General features: G+C 55.3%; 1 protein-coding gene across 1 annotated transcript; it reads left to right on the top strand.

The window, feature by feature from the left end:
- The first annotated feature begins 3,075 nt into the window (after nt 1-3,075).
- Mnt (MAX network transcriptional repressor) lies at nt 3,076-17,948 on the top strand. Its single transcript, XM_028759367.1, has 6 exons — nt 3,076-3,553; nt 8,449-9,034; nt 9,517-9,558; nt 9,695-9,806; nt 14,415-14,607; nt 14,802-17,948. The coding sequence occupies exons 1-6, from the start codon at nt 3,481-3,483 to the stop codon at nt 15,569-15,571; spliced, it is 1,776 nt and encodes a 591-aa protein (XP_028615200.1). The 5' UTR covers nt 3,076-3,480; the 3' UTR covers nt 15,572-17,948.
- Nucleotides 17,949-19,025: the final 1,077 nt, after the last annotated feature.

Here is a 19,025-nt window from a genome sequence, read left to right as displayed (position 1 = left end):
TAAAGCCACTAATCAAAGATACCAAGTCAAGGCTGAAAGGTTGGGGCATCTCCTGGGATCGTATGAATAGTGTGACTATCTGTGGATTGAGCTCCATACCCTTTCCCATGTCCCATTATTTGGAAGTGGTCAGGGAAGTGATTTCCTAGAGCACTTGGCACTGTGAGTGTGTGGCTCTGTCGGGATGAATGGTGCAGGAAGTCAGCACAGACAGACAAGGGAGGAAGGCTTGATATGGAATGTAGCGTAGGCATTGAGGAAGATGTTGGAAATCCTGATGAGAAAGTACACTGTGGTAGAAAACCCTGTGACCCTGTTGCCCTCCTGACCCAGACATCCTCAACACCTAGAAAAGACACAACAGGACTTTTACATGTTTTAGGAGATGGCTGGCTCTGGGATCATTCTCCAAACCCGCTAAGCTTTGCTCTAACATCAAACTAGACTTTTCCTTGAGTGAATGTGTTTGCCAACTTATGCCCTGACTCCACCCATTGGAACAGAAAACTAAAACATGTTCAAACAGCCCTCCCATACATTTCCCTCTTCTTCTGTGCCTCCCTGTAGGTGTCTCACCTCTCCACTGTCCACTCCTGAACTTCCAGAAACCTTAGTTGATGAGAAATTCTGGTGGCCATTTTTAGGCTCCTAAAGGCAGAAACATGCCTTGCTAAAGCCCTTCTAAATCCTTGGTTTTGCTTAACATCTCCTGACTGCTGTCCCCATGTGACCTAAGTAAACATGATCATGTGAAGCCTGTAAGTCTGTTTGTTTTAAATAGCAAGCATCTCACTAAGCTCTGAAGCAGATGGGGTATTGGGGGCAAGGGAAAGGCCAGCATTCAAGTCTTCATCCACTCCACTTTCACTTCCTCTCCCCTGAGAGAAGGGAGGTGCTTTTAAAATACTGCTCAGAAAAGTAATTTTTCTTATGGTCTCTCACAAGTATAGAATTATTAGGCTTTGTATGAGTGCTGTGGGCCACTTGAGGAAGACAGGACAAGCTGAGGAGTCTGAGGGAATGGTGCTGGCTTCCACAAAAAAAAAAAAAAAAAAAAGCCGGCAGCACCACCTCCAGCATCTCTTATCGTCTCCATGTTCTGTAGTATGTATAGGTCAGGTCCAGTAACACCCACAGCAAGTAGACACCAGGAAGGAACGTCTGCGCCTGCACCCCTGTAGGCTTCTAGGAGAAGGCTGCGTATTCTGTAGACAACTGGGCTCTCAGAGTCTACTTTCCTTTGCTTCAGCTCCATAGTGACACTGGACATTAGCATAAGAGTCATGCTCAGCTCCACGTGCTACAGCTCAATACTTCAAGATCAAAGACTCCATTCAGCTGTGCAGGGTGTCTTTCTCTAGGGTAAACCTCAAGGGGAGGAGAGACCGACCGCCACCCTCTTTTGTTCTGTGTTCCTGGCTGCTCTGGCAGGTCCAGAAGTAGGCACACCATGTTGGATAGGTTGAATTGTCAGGATGGCATGCTCTAAGGTCTTACGGTTTGCTTTCCGGTGCTGTACGATGGAGCCCAAGATCCTGAAAACATTGGCATGTCTCCACTTTGCTCGCATTGGCTACCAAAGAGGTTGACGCATTGGATTAGCAGGTAACTGCCTATCCCTAGCACTGAGTAATTGGGTCGGCTTCATTGTGCCCATACTATTCTAGTGCTTTTCAATGCTAACTGTACGAATGGAGATTGTGTAGCTTCCACTAAAGAAGCCATACAATGTGGTTGGGTTTCAGATATGTTTTTCTGTTGTCCTAATCAATATGTAAGTGCTCAGACCCCGTCCAGCACTGGAGTTTGATAGTCACTTTTGCGAGGTTAGGAGGTGGTAAGAGACAGACGGTGTTTGAGAGAGGTCTGACCAGACTTTGAGGAGTTGCTCATGGAACATGGAGCAGTTGGAGTAGTCCCTTCACTTGGGCCTCAGTTTTCTTACCTGCGAATTGCAATGATTTGGGCAAGCTGACTTCCAAGATCTTTCTGATTGTACCTAGGGACAGTCTTAAGCCCTGGAGCCAAGATAAAGGCTGACTGGCGAGCTTAGGAGAGAGCGCGGTTCCAGCCCAACACAGTGAGCGACCCCGCCCCGCGCCCAGCGGGCAGCCAGGGTAGCGCGCGGCTTCCGCCCTCCACGTTGTTGTTCCTGATTTAAGCCACGCCTCCTTGGCCTGGGCTTCGGACGCATCGCTTTTTGACCACTGGTTACGGGGCCCAACAACGAGACGCCCTCTGTAGTGGCACACTTTTTGTCCCCACCCATTATCAGAAACCGGTGGACAAAGAATTAGGAGAAGGGAAGGAAGACCTGATTTTGACTGGGTGATGTAAAGCAGAGGATGGGCCAGAGCACGACTGCGGAATTCCCCTGTAGGTGTCTCACCCTACCGTCACCCGGTGGCCCTATCCGCACCCGCTAATACGACCCTGTAGACGCTGGCCCTTTAAACCGAAGGCTGGCGGCGCGGGGTGTCCATGTGGAGCTGCTCCATGCCGTGTTGTCCTGCCCGCCCATTGGCTGGGAGCCTGGTGATGTAGCCTAATAGGATGCGAACGCACTGCGGGGGGAGGAACAGAGACAAAATCCGGAACGGGATCAGCTCTCCCGTCCCTCTGTCAGGACTCTAGCAGCCTGCTGTCAGCTCCGCCCAGGGGCGGATCCCGAGGGGAATTGCGACACACCGGACGGCTGCGGGATTTAGGTCGTGTCTACGTGGGGTGTAGAGACCTAGGGGTCAGACTGTAGATCTCCATGACCTGTGTCACCGCTGTCTCAGCTAACCGAAGCCTTGGGCTTCCCATTCTCTCTGCAAGGCAGATCGCACCGTGAATGCCCTAAGCACGCAACCCCTGTTTAACTTGAGGCTGGCCACGGAGAGGAGGGGCAAATAGGGAAAGCGGAAACAGCGCGGAAGCCTGGTTCCAGCTTCTCACCCCCACCCAAGCCACGTGTGCGCGCGCGGTGGGCGGGGCTATCCCTGGCGCGACCCCGCCCTCAGTGAGACGCCGCGGCCCTGCGGGCGGGGGCTCCGGTCCAGGCTTTGGCTGCGGCCCCGGTGTAGTAGCGGGGGCGGCGGCCGGGGGCAGCGCGGCTCCTTCCCTTGTTGTGTGTGTCGGTGCCTCCTCGCCATCTTGTTGCAAAGCCCTTTCTTGTCGGCGGGACTCCGGGGGCCGTGGGGCGGGAGGCATCGTAAGGGAGGAAGAGGAAGAAGGAAGGAAGAAGGCAGTGCCGCCTTTTTTATTTTTTGCATTAAATATTTTTAAATTTGCAAATTTTTATTTTGCAAATATTTTGGGAGACATTGGTTTTTCTCTCTGTGCTCCCCCGTTCTTTCCTGAGGAGTGCGCTGCGCCGCCCAGCCCTGTCGCCCCCCGGAGGTGATCCCTCCCTCCTGCCGGCCCGCCAGCCTGACCTGTGCTTGGCTCGCGGGCCGCAGCCTCGGCCCCGGCGCGCCCCCGGCTGCTCTCGGCGCGATGAGCATAGAGACGCTACTGGAGGCGGCCCGCTTCCTGGAATGGCAAGCGCAGCAACAACAGAGAGCACGTGGTGAGCGGCCCGACTGGGCCCCTGGGGCACTGGGCAAAAGGGGAGGCCAGTGACCCCGATCCCCGAACCCACTGGAAATCGCAGGCAGGCCCCTCTACGGCGCGACCTAAAAAAGCCGGGCACAGACTCTGCTACCGTCCGGGAGGAGTGATGCGAACGTTGAAAATAATTAATGAATTCATTAACATGCAAAGAGGGACCCAGTTTCTGCGGGTACCACCCTAACTGCCTGGCACCCCGTACACCTTCAGTGGGGGGCCCCTTAGTTGTGGGCGGGCGGCGCCTTCGCTACCATTGAGGATGTGTGAACCGGGGGATGGGGAGAGGAATGTTGATGTGTGGGGGTGGCAGACCCGCGTGTGCTTGCGTGTGTGCACTAAGATGATGTGTGATGGGAGCCGAGGAAGAGCGGATGAACGGACGTGTGCACGGGTGTTTGTACAGCACACGAGTGGGCGTGTGCGTAACTGGGTGGGGGTGGGGAATACTCTACGCGGAGCCGCTCTTCAGATTCCCTGGCCCCGGCTGGAGGGTGCGGGGAGCGCTCCCGGCTGATCTACGCGCTGCTCGGGGCGGAGGCGGCCTTTGCAGAATGAAATGACATCGCGTGTCTTATGATCCTGGCCAGCCCCGCCTGACCCCGCCTCCCAGAGCTGGGCTGGGTCGCACGTCTAGGTTTGGCTGAGAGCTGCGCCGATTGGGTGCATGTGAGTGTCCCGCGGGTCGCTGGGGGCAGCCCTAGGCCCCCCCTGCCTTGCCCTGCTTTAGCCGGTGTGGAATGTGGCGTGTCTGCGCGTTTCAAACCCGCTCTTGGCTGGAATGTTGCGTGTGCCTGCGTCCCAAGCCCGTTGGTTACCCGGAGTGGTGACGTAGCCAGGCTCCGCCCCCGACCACGTGCACGGGGGACACTCCCGCTGGGGACTGCGCGGCCCGGCCCCTCCTCACCGCCTCGCGGCTGCCCGGGGGCGGGGTCTGGGCGGGGCTGGCGAGGGGCCTTGAGTCGGGTTGGCCTCCAGCTCTGGTTGCTGGCCATCTCCCAGGGAGAGCCTTTGCCCTGGGTAGGAGGAGCTATGTTCACCTCGACTCTTGCTGGATCCTCCTGTTTTTGATCCTGTAGCGAGGGAAATCCTCAGAATCTCAGGGTGACATCTACAAGTAATATTTCGCAGACCCACTAGCGGTGTCCCTAGGCCCTTCTGGCAACACCCCGGCCACATTGGAATAAGCTCGCATAAGAAGGGCAAACTTTGGCGCGCCCTCAGAAGCTAAGAGAAGGTTTATGAAACTGTCACCCACCCGCTTTAGCGGTGGTCCCTAGCCTTCGAGTGCTGCTGAGATAAGGGCCGAAAGGAAAAGACCTCCGCTTTCCAGACGCTTGTGAGGGCCTCAGCTCTGAAACTGTGTGTGCAGTTCCTAGGGATTCCTGGTTCCCCTGCCCCCTCAGAACCCTTCAGTCGGTAGTGTTGAGGTGGAGTTCTTCGCCCTCCTTCCCTTTCTTTTCTGCCTATTGTTGCTTCAATGATGAGTCATGCAGGAGGTAGTAGTGTGTGTGTTGTGTGCCCGCGCACAAAGGCGCGCGCACGCCTGCATCTTGTTCCGCGCGGTGGGGCGGGAGGAGGGGTAGCCGGCCAGGGGCGGAGGAGCTGCAGGTAGGTTCGCAGGCCTAATCAGATAGACTAGCCAGCCACTCAAGGTCAGGAGTGAACTGGAGATTTGCAAGACCCAAGTGCTCAGGTTCTTGCAGAGAATGGTTGGGGTATCCGTCCACATGCCCCTCCCCTTTGTGTTTTGGATCCACAGCAGGGTCAAGCAATGAATAGTGCTGGTGGTTAACCAGAATGACTAGTATGCCCCTTTTAGCGGCGGATGTGGGGAGAGGGGAGAATTGAGTCACCTGAAGAGAGAGCGAGTCACCTGCTGCTACCCTCAACACAATGCAGTTCAGGAATACCAGTTATATCCCCACTGTGTAACCAAGCAGTCTTTGAGAGGTGAACAGGATTGCCTCTGGGGAACTCTTATTTCACATTAACCTTCTTAGACATAGAGAAAAAGGGAGAAGACCCCCTACTGCCATGCCTTCGTCCTTGCTCAGGTAAGCCCAGAGCTGACCTGTAAGGTCGAGTGGGCTGGTGGATGGATGCAACTCTGCAAAGGAATGTGGAGAAAGGAACCTTAAGAAATCACACAGCCCTTCCCCAAATGCTGGGGAGAAGCATAGTTCAGCACCCAGGTCACAGCTGGTTGGTGTTGGAGCAGAGAGTCTTAGGTGGGGACTGGATAAGCCAAATCTCCTCTAGAACTCAAGACCAGATGTGCTTCCCACCGGTTAAAACCTCCACAGGTGATACTAACTCGCTGACCAGAACTGCAGGTATTTACTTCAGATAACCAACTCTGAGCAGGATTCTTTTGTCCTCTCTCTCCATCCGCACCTACAAGGTCAAGCCTGTCGTTTGCTCACGTGACGAATTCGAGGGTGTGATGCCCGTTTAAGCAAGGGTGAGAGAGAAGAGGGGGAAGGACAAGGCTGGTGCCCAGAGGAGGGCTGGGCCCGGGCTTTGCCAGCATTTGTGGAGATGACTTGAATTGTTCTCTTCTTCCTTGTTTGGAGGGAGCTTGCTGTTGTGTGCAGAAGTGCCTGGTATCTGTCCGGCTTTGGGCCTGCCTTATGTGCCAAGCTCTGGTAGCTAGCATATAGGAAGGGAGAATTCCTGTACACAGAAGGCTACAGTAGTTTTTAGAAAGGTGGCAGGCAGTAGGAGTCCAGTCCTTCCTCCCAACCCAGATGGTCTTGCTGACTTCACTAGGGTGTGAAACCTGGTATGCATGTATGAGAGTGAACATAGTACACCTGTGGGCCAGAACATTCTTTAAATCTGCCTAAACACAGATTGTATCTACAGGAGACCCCAGCACCACCAGTGTGTTCAGAGGACCCTGAGGCAGAGCCAGGAAACAGTGGTGGACTGGTGCAGTCCTCCAGCAGCCTCTGCTGTCCAGTCAGGGTTGACAGTGCTGGGCCAGGTGTGGTAGAGCCTCATTCAGTGAGTTCTTCCTGGTATCTGGGAACTGTGCCTTTTTGGTGGCTCTGCAGGAGGTGGGAGGAGGGGAGGCTGCTGTTTCCTAGGGGAGCACTGAAGCCTAGGCTTTGCTTCCAGTCCAGTACCTGGCCATTGGTCCCTCTGCCTATGGTGAGTTAAACTATTGTCCCTGGGCCTGGGAGATGGCTGTGCCAGTAGCCACTGTCAGAGAAAGCTGGACTGCCTGAGTTCCATCCCAGAAACCCGTGGTGAGAGAACTGAAAATGGTCCTCTGGCCTGTGTGCACCCTCGCTAACACAGAAAATGTGTTAGGCTCTGAGTTGGAGGTGTTTCAGGCCCAGCAAGAGAAGGGCTCTGAAGTTGGAATTCAACAGGCTTCTTTGCCACTGTGGTTTGTGGGAAGCTGGAGCAGGAGTTGGTTTTCTCAGGGGCTGTAAGTCAGTGCTGTCAGGGAGAGCAAGGCTTCCTCATTGGAGCAAGCATGCCCTCCCCTTCCTGAAGGGCAGGAGAGATGGGAAGAAGCCAACCATGGCAGCCCTGGACTCTCCTGCTGGAAAACAGTTTACAGTTCCTTCCAAACAGTTCCCCTCCACTTCCTCCTCAGCTCCTTCCTTGTCTTGGGCTGAAGATGGGCCTGTTTCTCTCAAAGCTTTCAGTGCCCACGAGGCCATGGGGTCTTGAAGCTGAGGGGGGACTATGCCCCTCCTTCCTACAGAGGACACAGACACAGCCCCATATCACATGACCTGTTTGGGGTGTGTCCACCCTTTGTTGTCAACAGTTTTGAACATCACAGGCAGAAAGGCCTGGCCTCCTTCCTTACCTGGGAGTAGCTAGGGAACCTGATGGTGGGGCCTAAGAGAAGACCTTTTCCTGGGTGGGGTCCCAGTCCCGTTTGCAGCTAGCTCTTGAGTGGACCTCACCTTTCTACTGGGCTTTCAGTAGAGATGCAGAAGTCACGATCATAAAAGTAGCCCGAGTCCGGCGCCCCGGCCTGCACCTGGTTCCTCTTCCTTTCTGCCTGCCTCCCGCCTTTCTCAGTTGTGCTGTGCCTGCTGTAGATGCTGCTGTACAAGGGATACAGACAAGACTAGAGAAATGGGTTTGGGAGAAGAGACAACTGTGTTCATTGCTCTCTGGGGAAATTTAAGGCCGTGGACTTCGCCTGGGAGCAGGAGTCCAGGGCCATTTTCTCATGAAGTAATGTGATGTGTCTGTCCACTAACCTGGGGCTGTGGATGGGAGTGGACACCTTGTGAGCTTACAAGTACAGGGCATCTGGCTGGGTGTCAGGCTCACTGTGTCTCACAATCATTTTGCCTCTCTGCTCATTGTGAAACAAAGGTGCTGCCTGCTCTCCAACAGGTGCTTGGTAAATTCTGTGGGAGTCTGTGCGCCTGTGGTGATCTGGCTTATTGCCAGCTCTAAGACTTCATCTGTCCCTGTGCACACTTCAGCTCTGTATCCCTCTAGATACTCCTGTTGGTTATCTGTCTACTTCTTCCAGCTCCAGGTTGCCAGGCCTACAACATCCCCTCCTCTCGCTGCCCCGCCCCTTGTTGCCCCTGCTCACCTTTTCATGAAACCCTGTCTTCCCCTAACCTAGCCTGCCACTCCTGGCACCCCTATCCTTTGGTTCTCCCACTTCTTGCCCCAGGCTGTGAGTTCCCTAGTGGTGGGGACCAGGCTTGTGCTTTGTAGGTTCGGTGCTACCTTGGCATGCTTGGCCCTGTCTGGTGTCTCAGGCTGGGCAGAATGTCACGAGTCCTGACTGGGACAAAGTTAGGGTTGAAGGATAGGGGCCCAGGCTCGTGAGCTCTGCTAAGACCCTTGTGTGTTCTCTCCGTTTAGAGGAGCAGGAACGCCTTCGCCTGGAGCGGGAACGCGAGAGAGAGCAGGAGCAGAAGAGGGCAAGTAGCCTGGCCAGGTTGGCCCATGCCCTGCCAGTGGAGGAACCCCGAATCGAGGCTCCACCACTACCTTTGTCTCCACCGGCACCACCACCCGCTCCACCACCACCACTTGCTACCCCTGCTCCACTGACTGTCATTCCTATTCCTGTAGTGACCAATTCCCCGCAGTCTCTACCCCCGCCTCCACCTCTACCCCCCGCAGCCCAGCCTCTTCCCCTGGCACCTCGTCAGCCAGCCCTGGTCAGCACCCCTGGACTCAGCATTAAGGAACCAGTCCCCCTGCCCACCAGACCACAGGTGCCCACCCCAGCTCCCCTACTGCCTGATGCGAAGACCACAGTTGCACCCACTGGCAGCCCCAAGCCTTTGCAGCCCCTCCCTACGCCTATCCTGACCATTGCACCACACCCTGGAGTCCAGCCGCAGCTGGCTCCCCAGCAACCACCCCCACCCACGCTTGGGACCCTGAAGTTGGCACCAGCTGAAGAAGCCAAATCCAGTGAACAAAAGAAGAGGCCTGGAGGGTGAGTAGGGTACCCAGAGGGGTCTGGTGGGATGGGAAACGACTGTCAGTCTTGGGCTGGGAATGCAAGAGGAGGTACCCTGGCCAGCTGGCCCCTTTAGGAATGTCTCATGCACTTAGAAGTACCCGCATAGTAAACCACTATCCTGCTGATTGTTGTTCTTAGCTTTCCGTGTTGTCGGACCTCAGCAACACTGGAGATTACATACAGCAGGCATTTCCAGACCTTTGCAGAAAGATTCTAGAACCCCCTAAAGGATCCCTGTGTCTCTTAGTTGGACCAAGGGGATGAAGGGTTCCAGAGGCTATGAGTTATGAGCATAGAGGTACCCTCCAAGGGTTGGATGGGCTCAACACAGGGCCAGCACTTTTAATTTATAGAAAATGTTAGGGACACCTGGTCAGTGGTGGTATGGGTGATGTGGGTCCAGAAGGCCTAATTTGGGCCTTCCTCCCTGAGCCTCCTATCTGTCTGGGTTTCAGGATCGGAACCAGAGAAGTCCACAACAAATTGGAGAAGAACAGGTGTGTGCGCGCGCACTTACAAGTGTGACTCTGGGCCCGTCCCTCCTGGTTCTCCAAAGCTTCATTGGGTTTGTCCCTGCCTCCAGCTCCTGTGCACTCAGGCGTTGGCTAACCAGTGTTTACTCCCTTTCCCCAGGAGGGCTCATCTGAAGGAATGTTTTGAGACCCTGAAACGCAACATCCCCAACGTGGACGACAAGAAGACTTCGAATCTGAGCGTGCTGCGGACCGCGCTGCGGTACATCCAGGTATGAGGAAGGGAGGCAGGGCTGGGCGGTGCCTTGTCGGCCGCAGCGCCAGCTTCCTCCTGCTAGCAGCAGGTTCCCCCGCCCGTCTCCACGCGGGCGCTAAGCACATGGCCTGGCTGACGTCAGCGGGGCTCCCACCCCGGAGGGAGCGGGCGGGAGGGCGCCTGCGCGAGAGGGCGGCGGCGCTGTACTCTTAGGCCTTCCCCTCCCCCACACACCCTGTCTGCTTAGGCCGCGGGTGGCAAAGGGACGAACGGTCCACCACCTTGCTATCGGCAGTACCCGGGCGAGACCTGGACTCGGGCCCTCGGGCCAAGAGGGGTTCCTGAAGGGTATGGGGGGAAATGAATCGAGAGGGACGGTGTGACTGTGTTCACCTGGCAGTGCTCAGGATTACTGTCGGGTGGGGCACTGAGGCAGCCGGAGTGACAGCTTCGGGCCACTGAGCCTTAGGGGGTCCCCGCTGGCCCTGTCTCTTCTCTTCATGGACAGCGGCTGTCCTCTGCTGCAGTGCGAAGTTACTGTCGCCCTGGAAACCGCGTAGGGTTCCGCGTGCCCGGGAGGCGGTGGGGGATGGGCGCGGCCAGGCTTGGCGGCGCGGGAGACCAAACCGTTGGGGAATGGGAGGGACCAAGCGTTCCCGGCCGCGCGCGGGGGCAGGGCAAACATCGGGGTTTCCGTCCGCCCACTCGGGATGCTCGCGGGTGCGCGGCTGCATCACAGCTTCCGTGGGAGGGGTGCCCGCACTCCAGCAGGGGTTTGGCAGCTAGGTCACAACCCGGAGGTAACCGGACCCGGGGCTTGAGTCCCCAGGCCACGCCTCCAAGCCGCCTGCCGTCGCGCGCCTTTCCGCCCGCCTCCGGCGCTTCCCGGCAGCTGGGGGCGGGGCCAGCCGCCCGCGGTGACGCAGCGGACAGGTCCGCGTGGGTGCGCGCGTGCTCCGAAGGGGCGGGGCCTCGCTTGCGGGGCCAAGGGGCCCAACAGAGGCTGTGCAATGTCCTGAAGCTTATTTCCGTCATAATTTTACTGACTTTAGGTTTGGGTGTAATTCACTTGTTTTTACCAATGCAGCCTCTTAGCAGACCTCTGCGGTTATGCCGTGATAGTTTTTTTGAATATAAGTGTCCTCATTTGATGGTGCTAAGTAGAATAGATAGTACCGTAGAGATGGTAGAATTTAAGTTTATGCAAAAATTTTGCAGTCTTTAACATTAATAGAAATTGTGACTGTGAAGTAGGAGCTGGAGCAAGTCAAGTGTCTTTTTATAGATGTGTAGTTGGGGAAAGGAGCCTTGCATAATGCGTGGATTTGAAAATAGCTCAGAAACAGCCAAAGGAAGTTCCCTAGGATCAGGCCTGATCTGACGAGGAAGTGGGAGGGGCCCTGGCCTGTTGCTGAGAATGCTTGCTTGGTCATAGAAGTAGAAACAAGTCACAAGACGCTAGAATGCCTCCTCAGCACCCACTCATTTATTTTGTGAAATGGTTTTAGTCATGCTCTGGGTCCGCTTCTGAAGACCAGAGACCAAAGAAGAGGGGCTGAGATGTGTTCTTGCAGCAGATCCTACCTGATCATTCAGAGGACTGCCTTGAGGGGTGACAGGATCTTGGGGGGAGGGCATTAGGGAAGAACATTTGCAGGCTATATCGAGGTGAACAAGGCAAAGAAAGCAAGCAAAGGACAGTAGTTGTTTCTTCAGCAGGACGGGGCGAGACAGAGACAGACAAACAGACAGACAGTGGGATGGCTTGTCTGGCATAGAGGCAGCAGGCATTAGGTGAGAGGTGAAAGTTGGTCCTGGTGAGAGCAGTGGAGTCCTGAGGACCTAGTGATAGTGTGTCCAGAGGAGAAAGGCTGTAGGAAGGCTTGGCACGGTGCCACCTGCTGTTAGTCACAGCACTCTGAAGAGAGAGGCAGGTGGATCTGAGTTCTAGGCCAGCTAGGCTTACACAGTAGGGCCCAGTCTTCCCTAAGGGCAGGGAGTGTTAACAGTAGGAGGGTGTTGAGGTCCCAGGTGGTCTCCAGAGCTGTGTGGAGGCAGGGAAGGACTTTATGAGTGGGAAGAGACAAGAAGGAGGGATGAGTATCTAGATCGACACCTAAAACAAGTGGGTTTAAAACCAAGCCTCCTGGGCAGGGAGCGTTAGCTTAGGAGATACTTGCCTAGCACTCCTGAGGCTGTGGACTTAATCACCAGCACCACAGGGCAAACACAAGTGAAGCAGTGTGGACTAACCTTTGACTCTGGGGAAACTGGAAGGGTCTCTAGGCCCGTGGGCTGAACTATGTGGAAAGAGGGGATTTGGCCCCTGACACTTTGTCTCCCTCCCTGCAAGCAGTGGATAGAGCTCAGGATGGCACCTCCAGCCAGGAGCCTCAAGGTTCAAGTGAGGATTGAGTCACCAAGGGCCTATGCTTGCTGTGGCCTCTTCTGATGTCATATGCAGCCCTCAGGGACAGAGCCAGGTGAGAGGACACACAGGTGCCACATTCGATTGCGTGTGTAGGGCGAAGAAAGGGTCTTTCCTGCTGATTCTAGGAGACACATGGAGAGAAGCAGATGAAAGTCAGGCTGGTAGAGGGGGGACTGTTGTGTGGACCTAATGCTAGGCGTGTGGAGGGCAGCATGCCGGCTCTGGGCCTCATGGTGTGGGCATTGACAGTTTGAAGCTTATGCTCACTGTGTCAGGAATGTCCGGAGCTTGGGGTGGCTGGAGGAATGTGGATAAAGTGGGATCTAGTGGAATGGGGGTTGGATGCTTTGCTGTGTCCATCAGAAGAAGCCGCTGACCTGCTGCTAAGGCATGTAAGCGGGGGACACTGAGTCTGCTGGGTCCCCTCCACGAGGGTCTGCCGTCCTACCTGATAGCAGGATGCCAGGCTCCCAGATCCTCGGGCCTGTAAGCACACTCCGGCCACTGGTAGGATCAGAGTATAAACTGACTGTGGAACGGGGCCGTGTGTGGTGAAACAGTCAATGGTTATGTGGGCCAGGGCTAATGAAGACCCATCACAGACTCCTGTTGAGTTCTCAGATAATCTCACAGTAGGAACACTAGGGAAGACTGAGGCAGGAGAGTATATGATAGGGCCTCTGCCTGGGGAAGGACAGTGAAAGAAGTTGGGACTCTGGGAACAGGTTGGTGAGGTGGCTCTGAGGGTAAAGGAGCCGAGTATCAGCTGTGACCTACACTGCAGAAGTTGAGCAAAACTTAGAGGGTGTCCTATGCCTTGCACTGTATAGTAGTACATGTCTCCTCCCCCTGTAAGTCAGTATCATTGAGAAAGAGATTAGACAGACCAGTCCCTCCCAGGGATAAAGGCAGGGGATCCATGTGTGAACAGCAAGACAGCCAGGGTTCAGAGACAAGCTAGTGTGCAGAGTGCCCATGGTCTCTGCACCTGGAGGTGACCCCATGCATTAGAAGTCAGACATTCAGAAGCCAGTTGAGAAGCAGCCTCTGGACTTAAGGGTGGCAGGGTCTACTTTGACTTATGGATACAGCAGGGCTGACATACCTAGGCTAAGGTGTCCACCCTGAAGGTCATGGAAGCACTTCACCCTAGGAGGCAGCTGAAATCTGACTGGTATAGCCTTTTGGAACAGCTCTTTAGTGACCTAGTGAGTTTTTTTGACTAGGGCAGGGTGGAGTCTAGAAGAGGCATTGTGGGTAAGGAAGACTCTCCTGTGTTTTGAGGGAGGCAGGGATATCTGTGGTGAGGAAGGTGGTCTGGACCTTGTGGTGAGAAGTCTCTGGGGATGTACAGTCAGATTGGGAGTGCCGTGGAGCTCCCCAAGATCCTTTGTTGTTGGGCAGTGGGGCACACCACAGATTTTTCATACATCCTGTGAGATCTGGAGGGTTGTAGGCAGGGTCCTGAATGGGGAGCAAGCTATGAATCTCAAACTAGAGAGGAAGCAAGACGGGCTGTGGTGCAGCCGAGCTCAGGGGACAGAGTGGAGCCGCTGTTGCTGCCAAGAAGGCAGAAGTGATGAAGACTGCACCGTCACAGTCTAGCGAGTAACCCTCCAAGGACAAAGGCAGCAAGCAGACACTGAGTGGCAGACAGGAGGAGTGCAGGCTCTTTGTGGGAGTGGGTTCTCAGAAGAGTCACTAGCTTCAGCGACGGAATGAGGTGAGGAGTCGTAGAGACTGAAGTCCCCGGGAGCCAGTCGAAGCATTGCGGGGAAGACCCCCAGACTCTCATCTGTGCTAGCCTTTAATGATGCCTGCTTGGGGACCCAGATGCTGGACCTTACTGGGCAGAGTGATGGGATAGGAGGCAGGTGTGGCCTCCCAGTTGCACTGATCACTGTCCAGAGCAGCGGTTCTCAACCTGTGGGTCTTGATCCCTTTGGGGGTCGCATATGAAAATATCCTGCATATTAGACATTTGCAGTTTATAACAGTAGCAAAATTACAGTTACAAAGTAGCAATGAAACCGGTTTGGTTTTTATGGTTGGGCGTCACCACAACAAGTGGGACTGTCTTAAATGGTTTGTAACATTAGCAAAGTTGAGAACCGCTGGTCTCTGAGGTTTTGAGGGCCATAGAACCTTTGGTTGTTGCTAAGGCCACCCTGCTGTCCCTTGCCCTGTTCCCAGTCCCTGAAGAGGAAGGAGAAAGAGTATGAACATGAGATGGAACGGCTTGCACGGGAGAAGATCGCCACGCAGCAGCGGCTGGCAGAGCTCAAGCATGAGCTGAGCCAGTGGATGGATGTGTTGGAGATTGACCGTGTGCTCCGGCAGACGGGCCAGCCTGAGGATGACCAGGCCTCCACCTCCACAGCCTCTGGTGAGCCTCAGCCCCTGTGCTGTTCCTACCACTCTCCGATGTTGTCTTTGGCTTCTCTGAATCGGTTCTTCCCTGCTAGAAGAGGCCCTCTGCCCTAGTTCTCTTGAGTCCCCAGACTCCCCAAGCGCCCATGTTTCTAGCTGCTTGTTTCCCAACCTCTTGTGACTTGGTCCCTGCCCTGTGCTCCCTGACAGAGGGCGAGGACAACGTTGACGAGGAGATGGAGGGAGACCGGGCAGGCCTGGGCCCACCTAAGCTGAACCATCGTCCCCAGCCGGAGCTGCTGAAATCCTCCCTGCCAACCCCCAGCACCACTGCCCCTGCGCCTCTGCCTACCCATCCGCACCCTCACCCCCACCCAGTGGCCCTGTCTCCTGCCCACCTCCCTGTGCAGCAGCAGCCACCCCAGCAAAAGACCCCTCTGCCAGCCCCTCCTCCCCCACCTGCCACCCCAACCCAGACGCTAGTGCCAGCTCCAGCCCATCTGGTGGCCACGGCTGGGGGCGGCTCTACGGTCATCGCCCACACAGCCACAACCCATGCCTCAGTCATCCAGACTGTGAACCATGTTCTGCAGGGCCCCGGGGGCAAGCACATCGCCCACATTGCCCCCTCCGCCCCCAGCCCTGCTGTGCAGCTGGCACCTGCCACACCCCCCATTGGCCACATCACAGTGCACCCTGCCACCCTCAACCATGTGGCCCACCTCGGCTCCCAGCTGCCCTTGTACCCACAGCCCGTGGCCGTGAGCCAGCCCGTGGCCGTGAGCCACATCGCCCACACCCTTTCGCACCAGCAAGTGAATGGCACAGCCAGCCTGGGGCCCCCAGCCACTGTCATGGCAAAGCCAGCTGTGGGGGCCCAGGTGGTGCACCACCCCCAGCTGGTAGGCCAGACAGTGCTCAACCCTGTGACGATGGTCACCATGCCCTCCTTTCCGGTCAGCACACTCAAGCTGGCTTGAGGACGAGGCCACTTAGGCCCCCAGTGGGGGCAGGGAAGGGGACCTGACTGCCCCTTTTCCCACCCACCAGCTCCACACATTCCAGCCAGGCCCAGGCCCGCCCCACCCACATCACCCCCAGGCCTCCTTAGGGGAAGGGGGTGCAGAGACTCTGAGCCAGGGGAAGGGAGGGCCCCCCCAGGAGTTGGCTGCAGGCAGGAAGTCCGCTGCACTAGGACTTGGTAGATAAGAGGATGCTCTGGTGGGCATTCTTGCCTGCCCGGCCTGGTGCCGGTTCTGGTGCCACTCCGTCTCCCTGTCTTGTCACCTAGGAAGTCTGCACTGTGGCTTATGTTCTCTGGCTTCTCCTTCCCTGGCCTGCCTTCCTGTGCTGTTGCTGCTATTGCTCTGTCTGGTGAGGTGCCTGAGCTCTCTGGCCTCCCCTCTCCAGCCTCAGAGTCCTGCGGGACCTCTGTAGGAAACAGGGAGCCCCAGAAAGATGGGAAATGGGTGGGAGGGGCCCAGCTCTGAGTGCAGGTGACAGATCTTAAGATCTGGAGTCAGGGTGGGACAAGTGAATGCCTGGGCCTGGGACACTCTGACCCACCTGTGGTCACTGTTAATTGGTTACAGTAGAAACTGTTCCAAATGAGTGTCAACTAACAATAAACAAAATCCAGGTTGCCAAGTTTCCCAAGCCTGCCCCTGGGCTGGGGCTTCCCTAGTGCTCCCCACCCCACCCCCCCCACCCCCCGGCCCCTGGATGAGGTACTGCCTGCAGCTCGGGAGGCATGGACCAGCATTTGCTCTAGGAGCTAAGCCACACTGCTGAGCTACCAGTGAGCTGAAGTCCCAGGGCTTTTCCCATCTCCCCTCTGGCAATTTTGAGAGCCCTTCCCGGTGGGTGCTGCAGTGTCCGTGGTGGGAAGGGCCTTTGCTAGTGAAGACAAGGCTCGGCTTGTGTTTGGTTAAGAGAGGGTGCTGTGGCTCCTGCCTGTGCTTTTGCAGACCGCTTGGCTTCTCTTTTTAGGTGGATATTTATTACAAGTGGCCTTGTGTCAGACACTCAGTTACACGTGTGCACATTCAGCTCCTCACTGGACACTCACCAATGGCCTTTCAGTACGGGGCAGGAAGCAAGTGTCCCTAAGGTGTGACTTTGCACTGGGGGCTTAGGCTGTCGAGGGACCAGAAGGGAGGGCTCAGGGTCCTTCAGATGATATTGTGAGTGGGGCACTGAGGCCAGCGAAGGCCTTGAGTACATCTCCCTTGAAATACTCCTCAGGTGCCTCAGAGTTCACAGGCCCTCCTGGCCCTGGAAACCCCACAGGGCACTTTCTTATTATTTGTCTCCTGGGGTAGAGAATGGTGGCTAGGACTAGGTCTCTACCTGGCCCTGGAGTCCCAACCAACTGGCTGCCTTCCTGTGTGTGCAGCCAGCCACCTCTACCCACACTCTGACTCTGGGTGCCACCTCCACTCTGCTCTGTGTTGTGACAAGGGGCAGAGTCTGGTGCTGGCCCGGTCAGACTACTTGTCCTATTTACCCCTTCTGTGTCTCGAGGCCAGTTCCAGAGTTCACAGCATCGTGTTGGCCCCCAGGCCTGCACAGATACCTCATCATCCACCCAGCCCTCCCTCCCCCAACAGGGGTTCCTCCAGATCTAGTGCCGAATGACTATGTCCAGATTGGTGATGATGGGTGTTGTTGCTGTTTTTGTTGTTTGTGACTGCTGTGTGCCCAAGTGGGCAGCCGCCTCCCAGCCCTTTCTTGGGCATTTCCCCTTTGAGAGCTGTTAGGACCACATCTGTCCTCACCCTGTGGGACCGCCTGGCCCTTCCCTTCCTATCCCTTCCAGCCTGGGACACACACACACACATACACACACCTTACCTCTCATGCGTGTTTTACCTGTGCTGTTTGGAGTGGCTCACTGTCTGGGATCTTTACCTCGGGGAGGAAAAGGGGAGAGTGGTTCCCTGGGGGCCAAAGAAGGGCAAGGGACGCCTGGAGGGCAGTTGGGTCACCATAGTCTCCCTCTAGGAGCAGCTGCTTCTTCCCCCACCCCAATCCCAGGGTCCCACTCCCAATCCCCAAAGAGGTGGCCCTTGTTTACAGTGAGGACTTGGTCACTGTGTCTCTGTTTCCTGAAATATGAATTGTAGCGACCCCAGACTGTAGAGATTTTTATGTGTTTGGGTACATCTGCTGTGTGGGAAAAAAAAACTACAAAAACCCTAATTTTGTACATATTGTATTTTTACTATTGAACTGTACTCTAGCGGCTGTTCATGCTCTGAGTTTAGGTATTGAGACATGAATACTATCCATGTAATAAGCACTTGCCTGGAATAAAATATAAAACCGAAATAAATCTGCACTGAAACCTGAGCCGGAGCTCCCAGCCTGCAGCATCTGGGTCATTTCATTGTGAGAGGCAGAGGCCCACAGGGAAGCAGCAAGAGGAGACACTCTGAAGGCTGGTGAAGGGTGAAGTCGGGTGGCGGCCTGAGTAAAACCCTGGTAATCAGGTTCCAGAGCTGGCTCAGCAGCCAGAGCATATGGTGCTCTTTAAAGGACCCAGGTTGGGTCTCCTGCACCCACATCAAATAGCTAACAATTGCCTGTGGCTCCCAATTCCAGGGCTCTGACTCCCTCGTGTGGCTTCCCTGTGTACCTGCATGCATGTGATGGATGCAGGGAAATGTAAATAAGAAATTTAAACAGCCGGGCAGTGGTGGGGCAGTGGTGGCGCACGCCTTTAATCCCAGCACTTGGGAGGCAGAGGCAGGCGGATTTCTGAGTCCAGTCTGGTCTACCGAGTAAGTTCCAGGATAGGCAGAGAGCTACATGGAGAAATTGTCTGGGGTGGGGTGGGGTGGTGTCAGTGGGAAGCAGGCTGGGTATGGTATGGTGTACACCTCTAGTCCCAACAGAGTTGTGTACACAGAGGCAGGTGGGTCTCTGAGTTTGAGGCCAGTCTGGTCTACGAAATGAGTTTGGTTTAGTCAGCAACGAAGAACCTGTCTTAGAAAACTAAACAAGGGCTGGAGAGATGGCTCAGTGGTTAAGAGCACTGACTGCTCTTCTAGAGGTCCTGAGTTCAAATCCCAGCAACCACATGGTGGCTCACAACCATCTGTAATAAGATTTGATGCCCTCTTCTGGTGTGTCTGAAGACAGCTACAGTGTACTCATATAAAATGAAATAAATAAATCTTTAAAAAAAAAAAAAGAAAACTAAACAAATTGGGATGGCCTGCCCTTACCCTGGGTTAGTGAAGGATCTGGTCTCACAATTGTGGCCCAACTACAAGGCTGTGTAGGTCTCCATTGTTTCAAAACATTATTTCGTCATTAAAGAGCACAGTGAAGTAAATAAGGCAAGAGGTAGTCCTTTTGAGCAAATCAGAAACGGCCAGTGACTTGCTAAAGTCACACAGTCGTACCGTGTTAGTCAGGACTACAAAGCTT

This window comes from Grammomys surdaster, unplaced genomic scaffold (assembly GCF_004785775.1).
Source record: "Grammomys surdaster isolate TR1022 unplaced genomic scaffold, NIH_TR_1.0 126278, whole genome shotgun sequence".
In the NCBI taxonomy this organism is placed as follows: domain Eukaryota; kingdom Metazoa; phylum Chordata; class Mammalia; order Rodentia; family Muridae; genus Grammomys; species Grammomys surdaster.
This window is presented reverse-complemented; position numbering and strand designations above follow the sequence as displayed.

What these genes read in the sequence shown, in the direction of transcription:
- Mnt (XM_028759367.1), top strand. Translation starts at nt 3,481, where the DNA reads ATGAGCATAGAGACGCTACTGGAGGCGGCCCGCTTCCTGGAATGGCAA. An exon ending in AACAAATTGGAGAAGAACAG is followed by an intron (nt 9,559 to 9,694) that starts GTGTGTGCGCGC and finishes CCCTTTCCCCAG; the next exon opens with GAGGGCTCATCTGAAGGAAT. An exon ending in CTCCACCTCCACAGCCTCTG is followed by an intron (nt 14,608 to 14,801) that starts GTGAGCCTCAGC and finishes GCTCCCTGACAG; the next exon opens with AGGGCGAGGACAACGTTGAC.